Below are 25,003 nucleotides of genomic sequence, written 5' to 3'. Positions count from 1 at the left end.
AGGACTCCTTTGAGAAACAGCAGCCACTGGCAATAAGTTGGGATTGTGTCTGGACTTTGGGAAAGGATATGAGGTAACAAGAGGGCTCCTCTCTTGAGCAAAACCGAAGAGGATAGACACCTGAGTCCTGACTTCCTCGATGCAGCAGAAGAAACAAAGAATAGGGACAAGTTAAGATCAAGCCAACTGCTCCTAGCCTGGATGTATGCTGTCCTCTGACTGCAGCTCACTTACTTAACAAGGAATGCTGGAAAACAGTACCCATGCATTGAGTGAAGGCCACAGGGGAAATGGGCAGCACATTCCCCCAGCCTCACAGGCAGCTGTGCAGTGCCAGGGACAGTCCACAGCACAGGCTCTCCCAGCAGCATCCACATTCACCCCATCACTGCCAGTGCAGCAGCAAACTGGGAGTCCTTGGGATTCAGTGCATCCCTGGGCAACACTGGGGCAGAGTTCAGTGAGATGGCATTCCAGTCAGGGAGCATGCCAGTGGGACAGGCCTGGTGGTCACCTGTCATGTGCAGGAATCTTTATGGCCAAGAGGGTCAGGTCGGGCTCTCTGTACTCCACAGCTGAGCAGCAGCCCTCCAACAAACTGAAGAAGGGAAGTGTTTCCAACACCACCACTTTGCTGCTTTTGACCATCCCCTTGGCCACATGAGCTCTGGAGTTTGTGTAAATCCATCCCAGAGAGCCTCGAGGACAATTTCCTCCTCTGCACAAGGATGGCCCAATGCACTTTGTTCCAGGTTTCCATGCTCAATCCCTGCATGTCACCAGTGCCCAGGGATGAAGAAGTGGCTCTGCTGAGCCGGCTCTGCCTCCGAGGAGCGGTCAGTCATTAAAGCTGCCGCACAATGCGGCAGTGCACAACATCGCTGCTAATTGCTGCTGCCAACGATCCCGTGTGCAGGCAGGGGGAACAGGAGGCTCTGCTTTTTGTGAATCCTGCACTTTAGAGGCAACAGCACCGCCTAGCAGCATAGGAAAAATTACTGAAGGGACCCTAGGGCAAAGTGAGAGGGCTGAGGAGAGGCACACTGGGGAATGAGACTGCTTTCCCAATGCTGACAGGCTCCTCAAAGCAAATAGTAGGGAGAAACCTGCTGCTGCACAGCTACACCTGTTTGTAAGCAGCCTCTTTGTTCACCAAAGCAGGATTATCCCAACATGGATTTAGATGCTGCTCAGATTTTTACAGTGCATAGCTGTCAACCAGAGAGGTGTCTGACACAGCAGGATCCTGCTTCACCTGGTGCCAAATGTGTGTGTGGCAGAGTAAGAGCCTCCAGGCTTTGGAAAGACCAAGACTCATTGATTAGGGATGGTTTAATGATACAAGTCGGAGTCCAGATCGCGTGCAGCCAATCCTGCTCCGACCAGGGGAAGAACTGGAGGCAGAGAATAGAAACGTGCCAGACGCGTATGTATTTTACACACTCGCTTCTGTTTTTCCGAAGGCTGAAATAATCCCCACGTATGACAGCAACGAGCACGCAGGGTCTGACAAGGCTGTGATTTGCGAGGGAGCACACCCCGCACTTCTGCCTCTCAACATTAATGCGAGCTGACAATGGTAGAGGCCTGGGCTCACATGACTTTAATCAGCGCTGCCCTAAGCCATCAGAATCACATTAATTATTTCAGGGCTTTCTTTTTGGATGAACAGAGAGTTCGTGCTAAAAGCAAGAGCCTTCTGCTCAGCCTCTTCATGAACCTCTTGCCCAGGTTTGTGAGGTGGGCTGTGCCCAGCTGCAGGTTTTGGCACCCATCACGGACTGTCGGTGAAGTTTCACACCATTTTACAACACGGCAAACACCTCACTCTCTCTGCTTCCCCAAAGCTCCTGGGAGAGAATTCTGTCTTTCCCTCACTCTCAACAGAAAACTGCAAACTTTCAGATTTAAGTATTTAATTTCCTTTAAAAATAAAACATTTCCTTTTGTTGCATACAAATAGCACATTAATTTCTCCCATAATATCATGCATGGAGCTTTAATGATACTTTAGATCACGGCTTCCGTGCTGCTAGCTAACATGTCATCCAGGTAACAGCTTTATATGGAAATAAGATCAGAGGGGACTAGAAAATACTGTTCTGTCATTGCTTTTTAAAAAGAAATAAGGTCTCTTACACCTGCAGCACAATTCTACTATGAAAATGCCTCCAGAGCAAGCACCCAGACAGCTGACTGTATTCCCTGGGAACTGTAATCATGCTCTGTTCATGCTTTGTCTCTCTCAACAAGGTGCATGCTTTCCCACTCAGTTAATAATTCAGCCAAGGGTACTCAAGAAAACTCAGGGAGTTAATGGAAAAGGTTGGTGCCTATGAACACCCGACAGGAATTGCTATCTGGTGAGAAGGTGGAGCCTCCCATCTTTCCAAAAGGAAACAATAGCTTTTTTTTCGGTAAGTTAAACGACAGAGAAGCTCATCTGTCAGAGAAGCGGATCTGTAAACCTGAGGCTTTATTTGCAAACAAGTCCCCCTCCCGTCCTGCATTCCTCTCTCATCTCCCCGTGCAGCAGGAGCCGTGCAAGGTAATCACGGTTGCACAGAAATACAACTTAAAACAATCAAGACCCACAAAGCAAACAAGCCAAACTCATGCCTTTCTCCCTCACAGCAGACAAACAGACAAAAAATAGTAGCTCAAAAGTGCTTACCGACTTTGGGCTCTTCTTTGGGACCGGCAGTCCTGAAAAAAGGCAACAAGGGAAAAATAAACATTAGCATTAAACGTTACCTTCCCTTAAAGAAAAATCCCTAGGTGTATCATCCAAACGTAGCCATCTGCAGAGTTATGTCAGCTTTCGCTCTCGCATCGGAGTTACCAGTCTGTTCATATCGAATCAAAGCGCAGGGAGAGGGAGAGCGAGCGAGAGACGGGGACGAGGGAGCGGGGGGAGAGCTCTATCTGCATTAGCTATGCTGACTTGTGCTGCAGCAGCCGGGAGGCTGGGAGAGAAACCCACAGCCCTCAGCGGCTGCCGAAACCCAGCGCCTGGGCAGAATCTCAAATGCTCCCCTGGATTATGGGAGACTCAGCTCACAATTAAGCCGAGGCTCTTTCCTTTTGACGCGATCGCCTCGGCGATTTTATCGGACCAATCGCGGAGGTGCAGGGGGAACAGGTTGATTTTTTAAAAAGTATTTCGCTAGAAATTGATTTTGGAATGGAAAAATGGGCACTGGCTTGAGCCAAGAGGTGCAGGATGAGCAAAGGAAAACAAAAGCATGAGGATGAACAAGCTTTCATGGCTAAAAATGTGAATATTACTGAGAAAACACATGTTTTTTCCTTTCTGTCCATCCTAAGTGTAACACTTTGAAGCCTGAAATTTTATCTGTTAGCTACAATTTCAGAGAGCTGCGGCTTGAGAATAGCACTGCCAGTGCCCTGACCCCCGGGGGGAAGCTCAGGAGCTTGGAGAAGGGGGGGGCTTACACAGGTTGCAGGTGATGTAAAGGAAGAAACAACTGGGAGGGCACCAGGGAAGGTTTTTTCAAGGACAATTTTACATTTTGAAGCAGTCTCTTACTAGCTCTGTGATGAGCAAGAGAACTCAAGAGAGATTTCAATCAACTACTTGTGCATATAGCCCAGTTGCCAGCAGCAAAGGAAACACTTGTCCGGGGATTTACCTACAATGCAGGAAAAGGACCTCCCTTTTCCACCACTGTTGGAAGAGAGGAAAATCCCCACATTTTGCTCTGTGTGACACTCTAGAAACAAACATAAACCAAAACACAGATTACAATCCACATTAAGTGCTCAGTAATTCAGATGTTTGAAATCTGCTTTTTGTCTTTAGCATGTGATTTATGTGGCATTTATGCCGCATTACGTTTTCTACTTTATGCATTTTGTTTATTCTAAAACCCATGCCCTCATCTAACTTTTACACAGAGAATAAAATAAGTGATGCAAGTGAATTGCAAATCTATCAAGGAAGATGTTTATTTTAAAGTAATTTGGGAGATGTTAGTTCTGAATAGGGAAGATGAACAATAAAAAATTATGATCAGTGCTCACTTTGCTATTGCTCTCAGACTGGAATGCATACTGTAACAAGTATTTTAAATGAAGTATTTTCAAGCTTTTGAGGAATATCTGTGCTCTGCATATCACTCTGATGCATTCCCAGCCAATAGCTGATATCGCTCCAGGCACTGATTGATTGAGGGACAATGAAACATCAAAACTGTTTGAACTAAACAATCAAGACTGCAGCTTCATTTCTGCTGATGTGACTGTGTTTGTATATTACACTTAAAGAGGAAAGCACTAATAACGTTCATGGCAAGCCACAGTTTTAACAGGCATCATTTATCATCGAGATAAACACACACACAGAGGTTCTCCTCTCTCTCTCCCTCCTTCCACATGCATGCACACACGTTTACTCTCCCTTTCCAAGAGATGCTCTTTCCTATTAAATCAATAGGTAGAACATATCCCTGTGCACACATGCACCCTTAACACACCAGCATGAGACAGAAAAGATATAAGAGCAATTTAAATACTCCCTCCAAAATATAAAGTGGAAATGCAGCCGGGCTGTTGGTTCATTTTGTCACAAAATTCAGTTTATTCCATCACAAGCATTAAACGTTAAAATTTAATAAGTCTGAACTACTGAACAAACTTTTCCTTCAAAGTTTGTCATTAACTTTAGCTGTAGCAACCATAAATAACGAAAAACACATCAAGACCATAGTCTGGCTGGTCCTTCAGAAGTTGATGTATCTTACAGTGCCACTACTCTGTGCCAGACTTTGCTGCAGAACAAGCAGTAATCGACTTTTTACCAAAATAAGTGACTGCCAAACATTTTAACAAATGTTAGTAGTTTTTCATGGGACAAGTTGATAGTCAGGGGAATAACCTGCCTGTACATTTCCCTGTGAAAATGTTATTTATTCATCTAATTAGGGTCTCATTTTAGAACACCAGCTCTTGACGCAGCAGGCCAAATGAGCAAATGATAGGTATAATGGGTAGTTTTCATGCTCAGATGATGGAATGGATACAGTACTTAACAGTGATGAACACGAAGAGCTTGAATAACCCCCAAATCCTGGGAGCACCACTAGCGAGAAAATGCCAAGCTTTTCCAAAAAGCTTCTGGCAAAGAAATTGCCCAAGCCTATGAATTTGGGATAGTGACAACTATGAATTACAATATTCATCTTTTGATTCCATTAACGTGTCTCATCACTGCTCATGCCATACCTTGCTTGGAAGCTCATCCTCCTGGCTGCCTGTTTTCCCCTGGAGTCTCACTGCAAATTTTTCAGAGGTAAATGGGCCAAGCATGGACTTAACACCCAGTTTGCGTCTTTTTGGCATTGTCCAGCTTTTTAGTGGCTGGAGTAATGGCTTCATAGCCCTGCCTAAGAAAAGCTAAAAGGCTTGTCCCTGCTTTGTCCTCAAACCTGATACTAGAATAGTAATAGTTTATATTGACAAGGTTTGCAGTATAATTCCTCTGTGATTTGATGCCCATGGATATCTCTCACTAGTACCTGAAATGCCTCCTCTGATTTTGGGGAGTTTTGGAGATAGAGCTTAGAGAAGATGAAAGAGTCAAGCAATTGAATGGGGCTGTTGTCATCACAGAGTTAACAATGTTTTAAAACAAACAAGCACATCTGGCAAACAATGTCAATATGACCTAAAACCCCTTGAACGGGCTTATTGTAGCTACTTACTAAATGTGCCTGGAATTAAATTAATTAGAAAACACAAATTACTCCCCTCTAAATAACAATGCAATAAAGCAACTGCTTAATGAAAAATATCAGTGATCAGTGAGCAATCCACAAGAACAAAAAAAAGGGACTGTAATCAAACTAAATCCACAGACTCGTCAGCAAGACAAGAAAGGCTTCATACAAGGTTAGTCAAAACCGAGTCAGATGCAAGGATCTAAATTAAACTAATTATCACAGAGATTATTACATTTATCTTAACAAAACCCTCTCTCTTTTCTCGCCAGTACTCCCTACAGCTCTATGTACAGCTGGCTGCATCCATCTGCTCAACTGCATTTTGTAACATGGGGAAAAAATGCAAATCATTAAGCAAGTTTTGTAGCATGACTTCAGCACTCTTAATGCCATTACCCATCAGGAGCTGTATTGCTGTTGCGTGACACTGTGTTAGGTTGTGAGGGAAGTGGTCCATGAATTAAGGCCTCAACTCAGCTTACTTCATATTATTTGGCATGTGTTAATTGTGCAGTCTTATTTATGTGGTACAACTTTTGGAGCTGGGCAGATGTAAGGTCTCTTAACCATCCCTACGATGAGTTCATGGAAGAACACAAGGGACAAAACTGTGACCCCAAGTGTTGCTGTTTCTAACATGTAATGCTCCTCCACTCTTATAGGAACATTTTTTCTCAACTTCTTTGTCTTTATGAAATCTAATTAACATGGGTAGGCAACACATCACACTGCAAATTCTGCTTTACTGAGCATATACAAATGCAATGTGTGACTACAAAACTACACTGTAGCCTGGGCCTCCTTCTGGTGAAAGCCCAGGGCATAAATGCTCAAAATTTACCTAAATGGACACCAGACACAACATGCCTGCTCCACAGCCCCACGTTTTAGAGATGGTAGATCAAAACTATCTGAAGTTGAATCCTAAGGAAGATCTATCTCTAGGCACCATAGGAGTCATCCAGTCAACCCATCTGAACAGCTCAGACATGTGGAGGTCAGCTGGTGTGAACACTTTGCCCTTCACCCCCCCCCCCCCCAAAAGTACATATTTTGATGGGATTTTAACAGAAGTTGGAACAATTCAGTGCCAGTTTGTACAATCCACCCATAGGACAAAGGCTTGTGGAATTGCTAAGAGCCATTCTGGAAGCCAGACTATCATCTTATTTATGATTTAGAACATCTGTGAATACTGCTCAACATTTTTCAGTTTTGGCGTGGTTTTGCCTATGAAGGAAAAGAACAGCTGTGTCTGGATCTTCACTTTCCCCAATTCCTTAACAATTCCAACATGGACACCTTGTGGACCATCCATATCTAACAGCAGAATAAGCCATATGTGAGTCTAAGTGGAAAGGTCACTCGTTAGGTTTTGCCATTATGTTGTCTGCAGCCCAGAATGCACAACTGCTGAAAATTAGTTGGAGATGAATAAAAACACAAGAAAAATATTTTAGACTGTGTCATAAGGTTAACATTTACAGAGAAAATGTTCCTGCCTAAAAAAAACCAACCCTCAAGCTTTCTAAATAGTGCTTACACCGCTCTGAATAAAAACCAAAGGCTGTATCAAAGAAAACAGACACTTTGAAAAATGAGGTTTAGGTAAAGTACCAGAGTCAGGGGGTACACAACCATGTACCTGGCATTGGGCATTGATCACTGCTTTCTGTGTGCAAAACAAGGAACTTTAAATAATTAATGCTAATGGCCATTAGTGCTGCCAGGGGGGCAGGGAACAGGAGGTTGGTGGTGACAAAGCAATCCTCCTGATTCTGTATAATCCAGTGCCAAAGAATTTCTAATAAAGGACAAATACTATCTAAAAAAGTAGATGAAAGTTGATCTTTTTCAGACTGGAGGAAGAACAAGAATAACCTGCGGCAAGAGAGGCAAACCTATGCAGGCATAAGGAGCATCCTCAAGAAATCCCCTACCTGTCCCTGTCCAACTTTTCTGCTTGTCATCATGATTTGCATAACAAGAGTGCCACTGCACTAGCAAAAAAATTAGCTATGCAATACAAGCTTTAAGCAAGAGAATAATTTACACTGCAGGAATATAGACCTGCCATAAATCAAGTTTGGTAACTACCAAATGCAGTGAAAAATGCCACATTTCTAATGCTAATGTTCAATGCTAATGCTAAGCAAGCAATGTTTTGGAGAGATCATCTTGGGCATTATTAACACACTGTCACTGACAAGAAGCATAATGAGGCATAGAACATTATTGCCATTAACATGAATTTCAGTTCTAGATGCTCTCTAAGGATGTGAAATTGTATTAGCCTCAAATACTCATTTTTGGTCAGGATGCTAAAAACAATTCCTCCTTGTTAAAGTCTCAGTCATATTTTCAGCATCTCAAACAAGAATTGATTTTAGAAGAGATGAAAAAGATATAGGCTAATAAAATGCTATTTAATTACTAGGAAAATATAAATTTAACTATGCAGTAATATATATAAGGTAATGCCAAGACAGTAAGATAATAAAGAGATTGAGAATTAGTGCGACAATTACCATCTAGCCTATGGTTGAAAGTATGTCAGCAGTTCCTGCATTTTTATTTTGAAGCTCATTAAAGGAAGAGCTTATCATAAAGCTCGAGCTGTTGGAGTCATACGCTTAAAGGAAAATCTTGGTTAATATTTAAACAAATATGTACATAGACATTAAATTTCTAAAATCTCACAAATTTCAGAAGCTAACCACCAGAATGTAATTAGAGACTCCCCATGTTCTTCTTACATAGATAGGTGTGTGTATGCACAAGTATTATATATCTATTTTTCATATACATCAGCATACACTTGTGGCTATGTGAGGGTACCTATTCTTTTTCCAGAGGCTCACAAAATCCATGACTGACAAGCTTTGTTTCTGGAACACATCTCACAATTTTTAGGGCTTGCTGCAACTTTGAAGGTGTCCAGTACAAAGCTCTCCTCAGCTGCCTGTCCTGTGGCATGACCATGTAGGTACCAAAGGGCAGCAGCATCTCAATGCCAATCCCATGTGCCACTCCAAGCTTAGTACAGACAACACTGGAGAGGAGAAACCATACTCTGCTACTGCCACATCTCTATTTATGCTTTTCATGTCTTCAGACTTACCACAGCATTCCTACGAGGTGTAAATCCACATGCCCAGACTGGGTGGCTTATAGCACATTCTCATATTTCGTATTTGGAGAGCAGCCTGCACAAAGGGGATGCCTCCAAATAGGGCCCTCTTGGCATTGACTTGATTTTGCTGTTAATAAATAACATCCCTTAGTAATAAGCTAATACTTACAGAATGTTTAGCCAGATTCAGACCTCGGAGTGAAAATGCACATATGGCATGCTAAGACAGAAAATCTTTACTAGAGGACAATGGTTCTACAGATGTGTTCACAAAAAATAACTTTATTAGTTTTAAAGTAGTTTTCCATTAAAAGAAATCAGTGACTCATTATAATTCCAAGTACTTAGTAGTAGATCTCAGAAACTAACCTTGAAAGATGGAAACAAAACAAAACTAAATCGGTATTTACCTGCACATCCCTATCATCATCACCTTCATGTACCCCCAGTCACAGGGTCCTGACCTGCCCCAGCACCCTTAGCCAGCTGTGTCACCTCCCTGAAGCTCAGCCTCCTCTACCAAGTCTGTCTGGTCTACAAGTCCTTCCGACTTTCTCAGTCCAACTCATGGTACACTGCAGATCTTTTGGCACAAAAGACAGAGGTTAACAAGGTCTTAAAGCTGGTATACTCCTAGTTATTACCACCATGATAAAAAACTGTCTGACTCAGAAAAAATAAACCTTAAAATGAATAAACATAACACCCCAATGCAGAATGGGAAAAAAAATTAAATTCAGAATGGAGAGACTTACAAACAGGTGGATAGATATTTAAAACCAATCCATTTGAGAACAAAACCATTGACTAGTCCATTACAGAGCCATCCTTCCTCCTCAGTTTTGCCCACCTGCTATGCTTTTAATGACTCTCCAAACATATTTATTTACTGTGATAAACAAAGACCTTTCTTGGATTTCTGATACCTCATTAGTTCTGTTATGGCTTGTTATTACAATGCCAAATCAGGGCAGCAGCTACTGCACCTACCTGCAATGTGGCTGATAAAAACTCATTATTTACAAGTACATGCACACCAAAATGCCACCCAGGTGGTATGCAAGGGTAGGAGGAAAAACTGAGTGAAATGAAACACTCCTTGCTGCACACCTCCAGGTCTGCTCCATTTCCTGCTGTGCAAATCCTGATGAAGATGTGGGAGGCTGCCTTATCTAATGCACACTGTTAGGTTCTGCTGTGCCACCTTGTGTTACATCACATCACATTTGATATAAAACAGCACTGTGTGGGTTTGAGTTGCTCCACTTATACCACTTCAGCATTTCATACTAAAACCAAATCAAAACATAAGGGTAAAAAAAATTGCCAAATTTAAAAATCTCAAGCTAGGGAGGGGGAAAAACTCTTTAGGAAGAGTTTTCATGGTCTCATCCTTCATTTACTAAGCAACTGCCTGTTTTGTTCTCATCTCAGAGCCTAGTGTTTTCTGCAAGATAAAGTGGTTTGGGCAATAAAATGCCCTGATGAGAAGATTTCAGCCATTTTTTTCTTCCAGCATTCAGAAAATGCTTTGGTTTTCTTACTGATGCTCAAGCAGATCTGGATTCCCTGCCACAGAAAGGCAGCCATGCATGTAACGTGCACACCACCACTAATGTGCTGTCAGCATGCAGGACTACACAAAATTGACATTATTTCATTATTCCAAACAAGTTAATTGTTCACATCCTTAATAATTAAAGTACAGGTTTTTCTCCTGATCTTAAAGCACCCTTAATGAAATAGCTCAAAACTTTAGGAAATTGTACCAACCCTTGAAACTCATCAAAATGTGTAACAAAATGCTAAACAATGAATCAGCAACTGTTGTACCCTATTTTACACTTTCAAGCAACTCTGGAGCTCAGATGACACATATATCTGGGGGACAGAAGCTATAGCATAGATAGGCCATGCTGCCACAAAAATGCAGGGCAGCTCATGTAAAGCTGATGCTGACCCGAAAAGCAGATTTCACAGGCATCTCTCCATTTACTTACTCATTTCTAGGAGAGAATCAGTGTAAATGGAGTTAATGAATGGTAGCTGAGGGGAAAACACTTGTGCCTCGAATGACTAACAGATTAGTGTCAGCACTTCACATGTATCACACCAGCAACAGCTTGAAATTCTGCAGGCCATTAAAATGTTTGTATACCAGCAGCACCAAGCCTCCTCCATTATCAGAACTGTAATATTATAAAGCTGCTGGGTTTGGAATCAGGTTTTCATATAACAATGTGCTTTTTTAGAGTTCCTTGGTCTCCCATAGTTCAGGAAAGGCAATAGGATATGAATACTAGAGGGTTGAAACAAAAAGACAGAAAGAACTCTGATGTGCTGTTTTTATATTTGGAATTTAGTGAGCTTAAAGTAAGATTTTTGCACACTTGGGCTTTTTGATATTTGAATTTGTCACTTACTATTTCAACTGGATGCTTTGTACTGAGAAACTCCAGCAGGACTTGATAATGCCAATTAATTAGTTACCGCAAATGCACTATTTGTATGGACATTAGTAACATATATCAAACTATTTGGTGCCTGAACAAGCTACCAGCAATTATTCCTTGTGGCTGGAGGCATTTGCAGGCATCCAAAACCTTGGTGAAACCCTGCTGCCTCCTGGAGTCTAATGGGAGCCTTGCCATGCACTTCAGCAGCACCAAAACTCCTTGCTTTGTGTTTTTGGTAAGCAGAGTCATCCCAAACCTTGCAAATTCAGATCATCAAAACCAAATGGCTAATGTCACTAAGATTAACACCTGTAAGGCATTTTGAAGGAGAAAAACACCACGTAATCCCCAAATATTACATTATTTATAAGACGACCTGATTTTAAATGTTAAGTTCGGCTTATTTTTATCACAAAGAGAAAACAAGTTTCTGCTCGCTTGCTTTACAAAACCAATTACCAGTGATCAGTGTATGGTGCTGCATAACAATACACAGCATTGTCCCAAAAAGGCATATCTAACACTCTCGAGCTGTTACAGGAAAATTAACTTGCACAGTGGATTGAAATACATGCACATTAGCAATTCTAATCAGGGGTACAAACTTCAAACTTCTTATTAAAAGTACCCAAACCTGCAACATTTCCTTTATTTCATCTTCTTCTGACTTCAACTGATTTTTGTATCTGCTCCTTGATATACTAGTCCCTAATCAAATAAGGCTGTAAGAGAATAGTAAATGTGACATCAAACTTGCTTTAAACTTGCTTTAAAGTCTCATCAGCTTTTTAAGGCCTTGTTATAGTATAATCCCACTCAACAGAGAGAAGAGAATTACAAAGAGTAACTTGATGGTTTGGCAATAAAAAAAAAATGCAGCTACTCTGAACTAAAGGTTCCCCCAGTCCTGTTCCTTCCTTGCACATGAGTTTTAGCAATATATTTTTACTGGGATTGTTTGTTTTCAGAAAATGGAAAAGGCACACTGTAAACCAGTTTAAAAACATTTCATTTCATTCCTAACACAGGGGGAAGAGCAACTTACAAACTTTACTAATCTGATTCCCTTCTTTCCAGGCAAACCGCCTTAAAGGAAACAGGAAAAAAAATGAACAAAAGGAAGCGACTGAAGATATATTTTTAAAAGCCAAATGAGATCCCAGGTTTAATCAGGAAATCTGTAACTCTGGAATTACACAGTAATAACCCCAGAATACAAAGTAATGAACTTGAAAAATAAATCTTGGCATTACACATGGACACGTATTTCTTTAAGCATAATACAATTCTGATTTTCTAAGTATGATTTACTAACCAGTGAGGGGTGCCTATGAGCTATGAATCACAAATATTCCCCCACCTGTTATTTCTGTATGGTATTATTTGAACTACATATCAGGTAATTTTCAGCTCAAAATAACCTCTGCTGAGCAACAAATTGCTGAAAGATTCAGCAAGGGGTTTGTGGAAGATACCCGAGTCGAAGGTACTGGGAGCTTTGGTGGTGGTTTACAGAAGTAAAAGGAGGTCACTTGAAATGAGATTTTCAAAAATGGAGAGGTGAGTCGAGCACACCAGAGGGCAGGAAGGAATTAGATCTACTTGTGCTCTGGGGGTTGAGGGAAGGAGCTGTCACAACACTGTGGGCTGGGGAGTAGAGTAAGAAAACCCACCATGAAGGTGGCATGCAGGATGACTGGTACCAGCAGCTCTGTGCTCAGTGAGATGGGGCTGACAGGGGTTCCTACAGATCCAAGCACAGGACAAAGACCTCAGTATAAAGCTCTGCTCTCTGTGCACCAGAACTGAAAACACTGCTGGAAACGGTGAACTTTTCTTCCCATTCCACAAGCTTTGGCACTGGTAAACACGCTCTGTGGTAACCATTAGATTATTCCCAGGTTGTGATTTTTGTCCTAAATGCAGTTTGGACTCACTTTCTCTCTAATTCAGCAGCTGCTAAGACAGTTTGAAACTTTCTGGCAGCTCGATGCTTAAGTGGCATGACTTTCAACTTACTCTTCGCTGCAAGCCTAAAGGGCAAACAGAAGTGAGTGGCTTGTTCAAAAGAGTTCAAGTCTGCACTGAATAGTTGATTGCAGCTCTAATTACCATAGTTTTACATCATTAGGGATAGCAACTGAAAAGGAGCTGTAATTCCAACACTTTTTTTTTTGTCTCTTACCACTCAATGATCCAGTTCCAACACTTCTGCTAAGGACAGGAAGAGGAAATTTTCCATGAGGAGAGAGGTTCTTGATGAACAAGTATAAAGGCAATATATTTGCTTACACAATTCAGGCTGACACCTGTTTGTAGTGGGGCAGAAACAATGAAGTAGTGATGGGACATCCTCTGAAACCTGCAGCAATAGCAGACACTCAGCTCAGGTATCCAATGCTCAGTGCCACTGCTCATCTATGCCTGACCATTGTATTTTGACATTTTAGAGCTCAAAGAGCAATTTGATTTCAATTACACTATTATAATGTGCAATTATACGTTGTTATGATATATTGTTTGTAAAGTTTTCCCACTGTGTCTGAGGGATCCTGTAACTCTCTCTATCCTGGCTGGGGGGAGCCCGAGCTGCAGCAAACAGTGTAAAGGAAAGGGCATGTGTTTTTCTATTACATGTAATGTTTCAAAGGCAAGATAAACAGAGAGAAAAAAGGTGTCCTTTCATTTTAGGCTCCACAAAGAGCCTTCAAGTTCAGGGCAGTAGACTCAAGCATGCACTTTCAGCATAAAAAGGAGAAGTTAATTCTTCTCCATGGGAAGTGCAAAGGTTAATTACTCTCACATGCCAAAAGCATCACTGGAACAGTAAGGGAAGGCCGTGTAGCTCAGGAGACTTGGTAGGTTTATTGCTTTAGAGCTCTGTAATTTTGTTCCATTGCTGCAAATTTTTGTTGCAGTTATATGTGTCACAAGGACCTTCTTGAGCCCACTGAGTAAAGGACCAGCTGAGCAGGACTATCGGCATAGATCCCTCCCCACCTCATTGCTCCTCACAAACACCTTCCATTCCAGTGAACCATAAACAGGGAATTAGCTATGGACTTTTACATTTTACTCAAGTGCCCACTGCTGAGCATTTGATATTGCATTGATTCTTATTCCCATAAAACATATTTAGCTGTGAAACTCTCAGAGTATATATGGTTGTGGGTTTTTTCACAAGATGTGTTTCCATTCCCCAGTTTAATGTGAATTTGGTACTAGGGAAGGCAATTAGAAATGCCACTGATTTGCACACGGCATCTGAGTGACATTTCACCTGCATGCCTTTACTTTGATCTGGAGCTAAGTTGGAACACATTTTCCAGGGGATTACATAGATCAGGCTCAAGGTTTATGCTATTTTTGATGTCCTGGTGAATAAAGATGCAAGTGAGCACTAACTGTGAAAGCCTTGAAGGGAAACTGTCCCAACACTACTCAGTGTAATTCTTGTAACTGAACACAAACCAAACATGTATTTTTGGTTAACCTGAAGACCGACTTAAGAGGGGAAAAAATCCTCTTTAGTCAGAGGTAATTGACAAAATACATCAATAAGATACACAAATGTTTTCCCTGGAACAAATGTTAGATATTAGCAACTCCAAAAAATACAGCACAGTAGTTTTGCTGAATAACTTGTTCTGAAGCAGCCCCCACCTATCTTAATATGGACACAAATTACAGAATAAAAGTCCCTTGGGAAGCAGGGAAATTATTTTGACAAAATTTTGCTTTTTTATGAATAGAATCCATGCAGAATGAGGTATTTGAGAGTTGCTTATTTCAGTTGATTACTGTGCAGAGACAAGGATTCAATGACAAATGGATTTCAAGTGGCAAATAATATTACTTTCCTTTTTTTTTTTTTTTTGTGAGAAGTACTTTATGTACTTGGTAATTACAAGGATAAAAATACCTTTTCAGCTAGAAACTTTCAAAATAAATTTGTGCCTTTTGTGGCCTTATTAACAAAAATTCTTTAACATAACCAAAATGTGTAATCACATTTTCCAGTGCAGGGACAAAAACATTTGCTTAATTCTGCATTTTGTAGCCAGTACTGCTGGTTTACTTTGAGGAACACAGTCCTTGAAGGGTCCTGCTGGGTTATCAAACATCTCCTCTGCTGTTGCAGACACCATGTCCTATCCCCTTCAAATGTGCTGAGCTTCACCTTCAGGCAGCAAAGCCTTTGTGCCTCCTCCAGTTTGACTTAACAGCCTCTCATGGCTTGGCACTGTCTTCTCATTTCTAGTTGAAATTACTCACGGCCAAACAACACACAGTTGTTCTTCAGCCAACTCTTGTGTTTAAGTATATTCTATCTCTCCTTCCTAATAGAGACAATAATTATTTTGTCTCCTCTGTTCCTTTATTTTGCTAAGCAAAAGCAGCTTTGCTGACCTGCTCTTGCATCCAGCCCATTTAACTCTCTGCACCCTGACTCTGCTCAATGTTTACCCTTTCTGAATCCTTCAAGATATGCTTAGCGAGTTCTGTCCTGCACTATGTAGTGGTGAAACAGGAAAACAGCAGCAATAAAATCAACCCTTAAGAAGAGAGTAGCAATGGGAAAACACAAAATTAAATCAGAACCTACACAGCGTGAGTTTTCTATGGTGCCTCTGAAAAGCAAAATCTCAATGACCTGGCTTTGTATTAAAGTATTTATCCCTCTGCCCCAATCCTGCAAATGATTGCGGAAGACACATTAGCAGCTGAGTACACAGAGGGGCCATTTCAGCTTCATCCCTCCTGAAATCATCCTTCTGTTCCTGACTCAGAGGCAGTGTCAGGATTTGCCCACTCCCACAAGCCAGAGCTTCAGCTGAACATACTTCACAGTAAATATTTCACATGCTGCTCTCAGCAGCTCTGGGTTTGCATTTTAACAATGACACCTCCTTGCTGGGAGTGCACCAGCAGCTGGGAGCAGGCAGAGCTTTTGCTGTGTATTACACATCTCTTTCTGATATATTTCTGCCTGATTAGTAATCACTTCTGAAAATCATTTCGACAGCTCTAAACACCAGCCTTAGTGTTGCAGGGATGCTTCCTGCACAGTGAGACTGAATGCAAATGCTGGGCTGCAGCAAGGATGCTGACAGCAGTTGAGCACTTTCCTCACTGGACACCAGAGGGAGGAGGAGGAAAGGAGAAGTGACAGGGAAGCTAAAGAACTGCTTCGAGAGCCCTGAAAGAGCTCATCAGACACCCGAGCAAAGTACATTTCTGCAACGGGACCAAAATAAATAGCGGCATCTTGTCTGGGGATGGTACTGCTGATAAAAGACTTAGCAGGGGTAACACGGGGTAAAGTTACAGAAGAAAGGACCCAAGTGCAGCAGCACTGACTGCTGGGTGATTTTAGCCAGTTCTATCTTTTTTTTTATTTTTTAAATAGAATCACAGAATAGTTTGGGTTGGAAGGGAACTTAAAGATCATCTAGTTCCTATGCCCCTTCTGTGGGCAGGGACACCTTTAACCAGACCAGGTTGCTCAAAGCTGCATCCAATCTGGCCTTGAACGCTTCCAGGGATGGGGCAGCCCCAGGTTCTCTGGGCAACCTGTGCCAGGGCCTCACCACCATCACAGTCAAGAATTTCTTCCTAGTACCTCATCTAAACCTACTCTTGCTCTATCACCACATGCCCTTGTAAAAAGTCCCTCTCCAGACACTTTGTAGCCCCTTCAGGCACTAGAAGGTGCTATAAGGTCTCCCTGAATCCTTCTCTTCTCCATGTTGAACAATCCCAAGTCTAAGTCCTTACTAATAGGAGAGGTGCTCCATCCCTCTAATCATCTTTGTGGCTTCCTCTGGACTTGTTCCCTGTTGTTCCAGTGCTGGGGCCCCCAGAGCTGGATGCAGCACTGCAGGTGGGGGCTCATAAGGGAGCAGAATCCTCTCCCTCCCCTGCTGCCCACAGTGCTTTGGAGCAGCCCAGGACACAGGTGGTTTCTGGGCTGCCAGTGCACATGGCTGGGGCATGTGCAGCCTCTCAGCCACCAGCATCATCTTACAAGCTTTAAACAAACCTGGTTTTGGTTTTGAGGCTACTAACTGCCCATACTCTGCTTGGCTTCTCTGACATAGGTTGAGTGCCTTTTGGTCCAGGTTTCCTCTGGGTGTGAAGAAAAACCTGTTTCACTGATTAACTGTGGATTCAGGACCATCAAATTCTGAGTCCTGTACCACGAAAGCGTGAAATTTGAAACTGCAACTGCTCTGTGCTGAGATGGAAATGTCAGGACCCTGAAGGAGGGAGGGAGGTAGTTCAAGGAGACTGAAATGGTACCTGTCTAGGAAGGTGATAGCAAATGCTCAACATGTCGTTAATATCTTGATTAAATTAAAAAAAGGAGAGATTTAACAAGATTGCCAGGGAACTATTTACTATTTTATTAATACTATGCTTTTATTTCCTCATCAAATCTTTTCATTATGCCTTCAAGGCATAAGGAGAATTATTAAATGTCAGGCACAATTCAAATAATTAATGTATGGTGTTACCAGATATATATGCACTCTCCAGGAGGATTAATAATAGCTGCTATTTTTCTTCCAACCATATTTTCTCCATAATACAGATATTAATCATGAGAATGCAGTGCATTTTTTAAATCACTCCAGTACTGAAAGTCTTTAAGGAATGCACACTTTGAGAATTGAAGAATTTTTAATATATTCTGTTCTCTACTTTTTAATTTACTATCAAAATATAAAAAACACACTAAGCACTTGGAAAAGGAGCATAGGAAGGGCACTGCAATCTCCAGAGCTGCTATTAATTGCAGAATCAATGCCTTCAATGCCTTGAAATAGGTATTTGAAAACAACAAACCAGAGTTTTAAATTCAAGAAGCAACTTGTCCCCTGTTAAAATGGGCTGGCTTTTGTTGCTAACTTACTACAATCAGAACATTTTAGAAAGTACTTTTATAGCACAAACTCCTCCCAGGACTGGCTGGGGGCTGTGTCCAGCACCTGTCTGTCAGCTTAACTTTGCTCATCCCTGTGAGGCGATGTCTGTGTCTTCCATAGAAACCACTGCAACTGAGACTCCCACTGCCAATGCCATAGCAGAGGGAGGGAGAGTTGAGACCTGTGCTATTGACTTTGCACTCAACACTGACTTGGACTTTCCCTGTGAGTTTGACCCTATTCCAGCAATCTTAATCCACAGGATAGAAATGTGCTATGAGAGGTGGGGGTGCTAGCTCAGGTTACTTTACACTTACTATGTGCAAGGGAAGAGTTTCTGTGGATGGACTGATCACTGACAGATCACCTGCCATCCATTCTCCATGTGGTCTGCAAACATACTGACGGTGGGATGGGTTTTGTACCTGCTGGTGGCCTCAGCAATGCAACCAAAAATGAGCTCAGCTCCCAGATGCACAGCAAACAAGTATGTCCAGAAGTAACACTGCAATTGCTTACAATTTAGAGAAGTTTAAATTCTCTCCTACACTCCCAACTGTATCCCAGGTGTAACCCTTACCGAGTGAAGGGTGATCAAGTATCTGATTTGAATGCACTGCAAATTACAGAACATATCACCGGAATTTTTCATCTCCCAGAAGAGCTCAAGGAATGTCCACATTGTATTTAAAATACTCAAGTTTTATGAGTATGAGACCAGGGTTTGTTATGTAAGTAAAGGTGTAGCCACATGTGTAACCACAGCACCCTTCAGCCCCACTACCAGAGGACAAGTGCAGTGCCTGTGCCCATGGGAACCTGCACTTCCCTGCCAGTGCAGCATCACACAATAAATAATTTTAAACATCTATGTGACCTGACAACTGCCAACTTAGGGCAATTCCTACACCTCAGGACAAAACCCATTTCCCCAGAGAGGCTTAGGAGAGCAGATCTTTCATGACATGCATTTTTATTTTCTTTTTAAATTTCAAGAAGAAATGTTTTAGAGCAGTTTTGAAGACTTACCTCCTCGCTGCACCAGCAACGTGACTTCACTTCCCTTAGGACATTCAATCAGCATATCCACCACCTGGTTGTGAGTGAGGCTCTGCACATTCTTCTTGTTGACTTCAACTATGAGGTCGCCCTCCTTCAAGCCACGGCACCTCGGGCTGTCCACAATTTGTTTCACTCTTTGGCCGCCCCCACCGGGACTGTCTGCTATAGTAAACCCAAAGCCCATCGGCCCTTTCACTATATGCACAGTTATGAGTTCAGGTTGTGTTGCTATGGAAGATGCCAAAGAGACCGTGTCATTGGGGTACCCATGGGGTCCGTTGGAGGAGACCTCAGCTGGGCTGCTGGGTCTTGCCTCCTTTGTGCCATTTACTTTCCCTGTTTTACTACTGTGGCTCGCTGGGGAGTCATAATTTTCCTGCCCATTCACAATGATTGGTTCTTTGTCCAAAATTGCCACAGACGTGACCAGGCTTGTGTTGGGGTCGTCGGGGTCGAAGGGCAGGGGGTACCCTCGGCACAGTTCGAGGTCCACACTGGCACCGATGGGGATGGACTGGAAGATTTTCACAACCTGGGCGTGAGTGTGCCCCAGCACACAGGTGTCGTTCACGCTGACTATGACGTCCCCTGCAGAGGACACAGACAGATACACAAACACATATATTTTGTTCACCTTGGGAACGTGAGCACCAGAGCCTGAAAGCAGATCTGCAGCATCCACAGGTACCACTCACAGGCAACAGTGGCATTTCAGTACAAGGAAAAGCAGCGGTGACACTTGGGCCAGTGAGAACTCTGTACACAATGGATTCACTGCATGAAGCCTTTATCTACACAAATAGTTTTGAAAGTGAAAATGGAATTGGTTCATGTAAAAAATTAATGAATCCGAATGATGGTATATGGCCCGTTTAACAGCTATTTTGAAGTCCGGCTCCCACTGTTTCGCACTGTGCTACACTGACATATGACAGAAACAAAACTGAGAGCACATGAGAGCTGTAACATAAGGCTCTCAAATACCAACTGCTCAAATACAGTGCCACATGTCATGTCTCTCTCTTCAGCCTGAAATCTAGCTATCGATTAAGCTATGAGTCATTTTTACTAACACTGGGGCTACGAAACAGGGATGTTTAATGCTGTGATGCTCGACCTGCAAGTGAGGAGTTGCGACCTCAGATGAATTCTGAAAAGATTTCTTAGCATCAAGGTTGAAAAAGACCTCGAAGATCAAGTCAAACCATTAACCCAGCACCACTGTGTTCATCACTAAACCATATTTCATATTTCAACTCTAAGCCACCACGCTGGGCCTGATCTCTCATAAAATAACTTGGCCCTTGGTGCATCCACACAGGGAAATGCAAATTAGCCCACTACTCTGCCCACTCCTTGGGAGTAGTTTTGAAAGGGGAAAGCAGCACGGCAGAGACAAAAACACAGAGTGGTGGAGCCCTACAAAAATCCATCATCCATTGCCACAGTGGGGAGCAGTAACCCACAGCCTGACGTGGGATCCCACAACTGCTGGCTTCTCTCCTCAGGGCAGCATTGGGAGAGCAGGAGCTGGCAGAGCCCCAGCTGGATATTTTGACACCTAAGGTGAAATTCCAACACCTTAAGTGACTTGCTACAAGGTTTTTAACATATCCCTCTCAAACCATCTCACTTTGATGGCAAAGTTGAATGCCTTCTCCAAGAAAGGGAAGAAGGTTACAGTCCTTTATGAAAGGCACATAAAACCAGCTGCACAAACACAAACCAAAGTGGTGATGACAATTTTGATATAAAAAAGCACTGGTACCTGTTTCCATTTTTCCATCCAGTGCTGCAGGGCCGTCAAGCACCAAACTCTTGATCTGGAGAAATTCATCTGGCTCATCCCCTCCAACGACAGTGAAGCCAAAACCCCTGCTGCTTTTTCTTAGCTTGGTGTGGATGAACTTCCCTTTCAACTCAGAAGGGTTTCGTGTAAAAAAAGGTTTTCCTGTGTAGGAAGTTTGGGAAAAAAATCTATAAACAGGCAGGCAAGAGTGTTTGATCTCTTCTTCCTCTGCCCCTCCCCATTCTAACAAGTACACAGACAAACACAGCAGTGTGCAGGGACAGGACTGCACTTCACTCCTGCATCCTCTCATCTCATGGCACTTCTTGGATCCAGTCTTGCAGTAAAAGGTGTGAACAAGAACCCCAGTACCTGGCACTTTGTTAGCTGTGGTCGTGCACACCAAAGCCCCAAGGCTACAAAGGGAAAACATGCTGCTTTAAAGAATGGAATACATTACAGCTGGGAATGCTGGGTTAGATATGTGTCTTATCTCTGTCCTGAGGTGGTTATATCCATCCTGGGAAAGATGGGGCGGGGGCAGCACAAATGCCTCCTACAGAAGGAGTCTGCAGTGAGAGTTTCTGCCGAAAGGAGCATCATTATGCTTTTCCACTACTTGACCTTCTCCCAACCCACTGAGCAAAAAGCAACTTCTGAGCTCTGGCAAGACAAAGATATGCTTTAGCATAACCCCCAGCCCCACCATTGCTACCACCCTGTGACCTCCTCTGGTGAAAAAAGGGAGGACGCTGCTGTTGTTCTTCAGACAGTGTTTGAAGTCTTTTCTTTTTCCTTTCTGCTCCTTGCCTCTTGTGGATGAAACACTGCCGGTGTGAAGTATCAAAGAGTGGTCCAGGACTGGAGCAGCTGTGCTGGAGGACTAGTAATGCTCTCAGGGAGCACAGTTAAGAGGAAAACAGGTGCTCCACAGACAAAAGTGCACCCCTGCAAAGCATGTTGCACAGGCTCAGAAAAGGGATCACGGCTGCTGTACTTCACAGTGCCAACACTAAACACCTTTGCACTTTTAATTGTTTTTAATGCTTAGACTGTGCCACTAAGCCCTCTGGTGACAGCTCTGGGATCAGCAGTGGGTATCACAGCCAGGAGAGCTGGCGCATTTTCAAACACCTCGGCAACATTGCCGTGGGCCTCTGTTCAGAGAGGAGACCTCGAGGGAGAGCGAGGGGATTTGAGACTCATAAGCCTTTGACTGGGGGAAAAAAATGTATATTTGAAGATTATTCATGAGGGGGCAGAGTGAGGACTTGTAGTCTTCTGTCTTTGAAGAGTAACAGAGGAACACAGTAATCCTGCAGATCGTGGGCAGATGCTCTGCTCTCACCTCAACCTGTAAAAAAGCTCTGACTATCGAAGTGCAACCCAGCATCTCAGGTAACAAACACAGCTGAGAACAGCCTGCATCAGGGCTTGGTCCTGGGCTCTTTTCTGGTTCAAAAGACAACCAGAACAAGCACAGCTTCCTGGTGATACAGGCTGAGCTTGCCCTGCAGTACAGGACAGCAGCACCACAGGCTACGTCCCACCTACAGGATTTGGGGGGGGAATCAAATTTTAAATGAGTGTTATCAACAAAGCCCAGGCTGAGAGAGTGTTGCTAGGGGCACAGGGAGGGGTCCTTGTGCTCATGTCCCTGCTAGCAGTGCCAGCAGGGGGAAAGATGGAAATCTCTAGTCATAGGCCTGGAGGACATGGAAGCTGGAAAGAGCTGCTGCAAATGGGGAGTGAGAGAAGAGGGAGCAGCACTCAGAAAGGAAGAGTAAGAAATGGAAGAGAGAAGGAGTCAGTGGGTACCAGGACATGTCAGAGTGGTGCTGAGACAGGTTAATGCTCCTGTAATGCTGCTGCACATTTCTGTGGCTGGTAGTCGGGAGTGGGAAGAGAACTGAGTGAGGTTATTAACTTCTTTCCCTCTGTGATGGGGCCTTTCCATCACTGTGTGTGGATGTTTGCACAGCCCTTGCATCAGCCTGACAACGGAAAAGGCAGAGGTGGGATTCACAGATGTCTTCCTGAGGAAGATCAGCATTTTTGGGGCACTCTGATGACATGCCTAAATGCAGGTGCCTGGTGGTCAGGGTACCATTCACAGACCACCCATATTTTTCATTGCTGACAGACTGGATTACTCTAGCGCACTCCAGTACCCCTTAGGATTGTGCTGGGGGCTCTGGATACTGTTAAATTCCTCATGTCTGTTCTGGAAGGGCTGATCTGCTGCTACCTGTGAAGAGAACACTGACTCCTCTTGGCAGGAAAGGTTACCTGGGAGAGCTGCACTCCCACCAGGCTCACCTTTGGAGACCGCAGCTGACCTACTGAGCATGGAAGTATTTCTCAGCTCCCAGCTGCTCCCAACTCTGTCAGGGATATGTGTTCTAGCCAGATTCCCCCTCTCTCACCTTCTCTAAGCTTCTGCAGACATGGACAATGCCATTCATTTGCCATGCAATTTAGATGTAGTCAAAGAGAAGCCTACTTAGAACCATTTGTAACCAGAGATCATTTTATTACTGCAAGAGATATAAGTGGAACTCCCTGCCTTTGCTGACAACCTGTCTGTCAATGCTTCAGCTCATGCCACAAATTCAGGAATGATTCATATCCTATCTTGTTAGTTACTTAAGACAAGCAAGAGGTCTGTGAGCAATTGGCTACACAGACCACTGACACTAGGAAATAAGGCTGTAATAGCCCGAAGTACTTGTACACAAGTAAAACTTCAAAGTACTTCAAACTCTACAGTATTCGAACCTACTATCATTCCCCCCTCATGCACAGCTTCCCTGAAGAGCTTCAATTCAGATTTTTTCAGAAACATGGCGTAATTTGGCCGTAAAATGTGGCCAAGGTTCTTGTGCCTCTTCACCCCCATTTACTACAGAAAGTCAGATTCAATATGATCTGGTAGCTTGCAAAACTCTCCAAATGGCACAGGATCTCCCTCTTCTAGTGTTCCCCTCATCTCCTACTCCCCCAAATTTTCATTTGGATTCAAAGCACACAAAAAGGAAAATCTATAAAGTTGCAAGTCAGACTCATCCATGGCAATACCAGAAGTTGGCAGCTCCAATGTCACAAATGCAACTGACACCCAAGTTCTCCAAAACCAAGGTGCTGCCGAACAGTGCCAATGCCTGCACATCACAGCTCCCGAACATGCCGCTCAGTGTACAGAGTTCTCAGACTAGTTAATTGAAACTCTGCCTACATACAAATGCAGACATGGGGTGGCATCAGCTTCAGCCCTCAGACTAAAACATGACCATGTGTCTGTGTCTTAACCACAGGGCAACACGGTGAGATTTTTTTGGGATGGAATGTTGCCCTATGAGAACAGGAAGAATTCTATGCACTACCTCTTATCACAAGAGCTCCATTTTAAACTCAGTAGAGTTTGGAAGCTGTAAAAGCCTAATCCTTGTGTATCTATACAGCTCTGTAGGAAAGGGTCTTCTACTTGCACTTGTATGCACTGCAGTTGCTGGTAAATGCAACTCCTGTTTTCACCATGCCTTTTTAAAACCTTGGAACGCTACACAGAGGAAAGCTCACATGAGGGATGTGATCTCATATGCCTCTTGAATTCAGCAACAAGTACAGTCTTGAAACTAGTCTCAAAGTATGTGGGAATTCAGATAAGCAGGCACATGCCCTGGTGTGTGACAATAGTCATGGAAATACTGCCTTTGCTGGTGGCCAATGAATTTCATTCTCAGAAAAAAAACACCTTGTTGCTCTTTTACAACTCCTTTAACAAGGTTGTTACCTTGCACTGGTGCTTCTCGAACTGCCTCTTGGTTGTTTGAAACATGGTTTGGAGCAGCGGGTGGTGGGACAGATGGACACTCCTCTGTCCATTCTAGAGA

General features: G+C 43.1%; 1 protein-coding gene across 19 annotated transcripts in view; it reads right to left on the bottom strand.

Moving 5' to 3' along the window:
- Positions 1-25,003, bottom strand: part of MAGI1 (membrane associated guanylate kinase, WW and PDZ domain containing 1) — a 336,793-nt gene that overhangs the window by 34,584 nt on the left and 277,206 nt on the right. For 13 of the 19 annotated variants that reach the window (XM_071550294.1, XM_071550297.1, XM_071550298.1 and 10 more), the window contains 4 exons: positions 24,904-24,996; positions 21,090-21,272; positions 19,289-19,909; positions 2,675-2,706 (listed from right to left, as the gene is read on the bottom strand). In XM_071550294.1, the coding sequence (XP_071406395.1) occupies positions 2,675-2,706; positions 19,289-19,909; positions 21,090-21,272; positions 24,904-24,996 (929 nt within the window). The remainder of the gene's footprint in view (positions 1-2,674; positions 2,707-19,288; positions 19,910-21,089; positions 21,273-24,903; positions 24,997-25,003) is intronic. The other 6 variants (XM_071550302.1, XM_071550303.1, XM_071550305.1 and 3 more) reach the window with 1 other exon arrangement.

Source organism: Pithys albifrons, chromosome 3, assembly GCF_047495875.1.
Source record: "Pithys albifrons albifrons isolate INPA30051 chromosome 3, PitAlb_v1, whole genome shotgun sequence".
Classification (NCBI taxonomy): domain Eukaryota; kingdom Metazoa; phylum Chordata; class Aves; order Passeriformes; family Thamnophilidae; genus Pithys; species Pithys albifrons.
The sequence above is the reverse complement of the archived record's forward strand: the minus strand, read 5'-3'. Positions and strand labels throughout refer to the sequence as shown.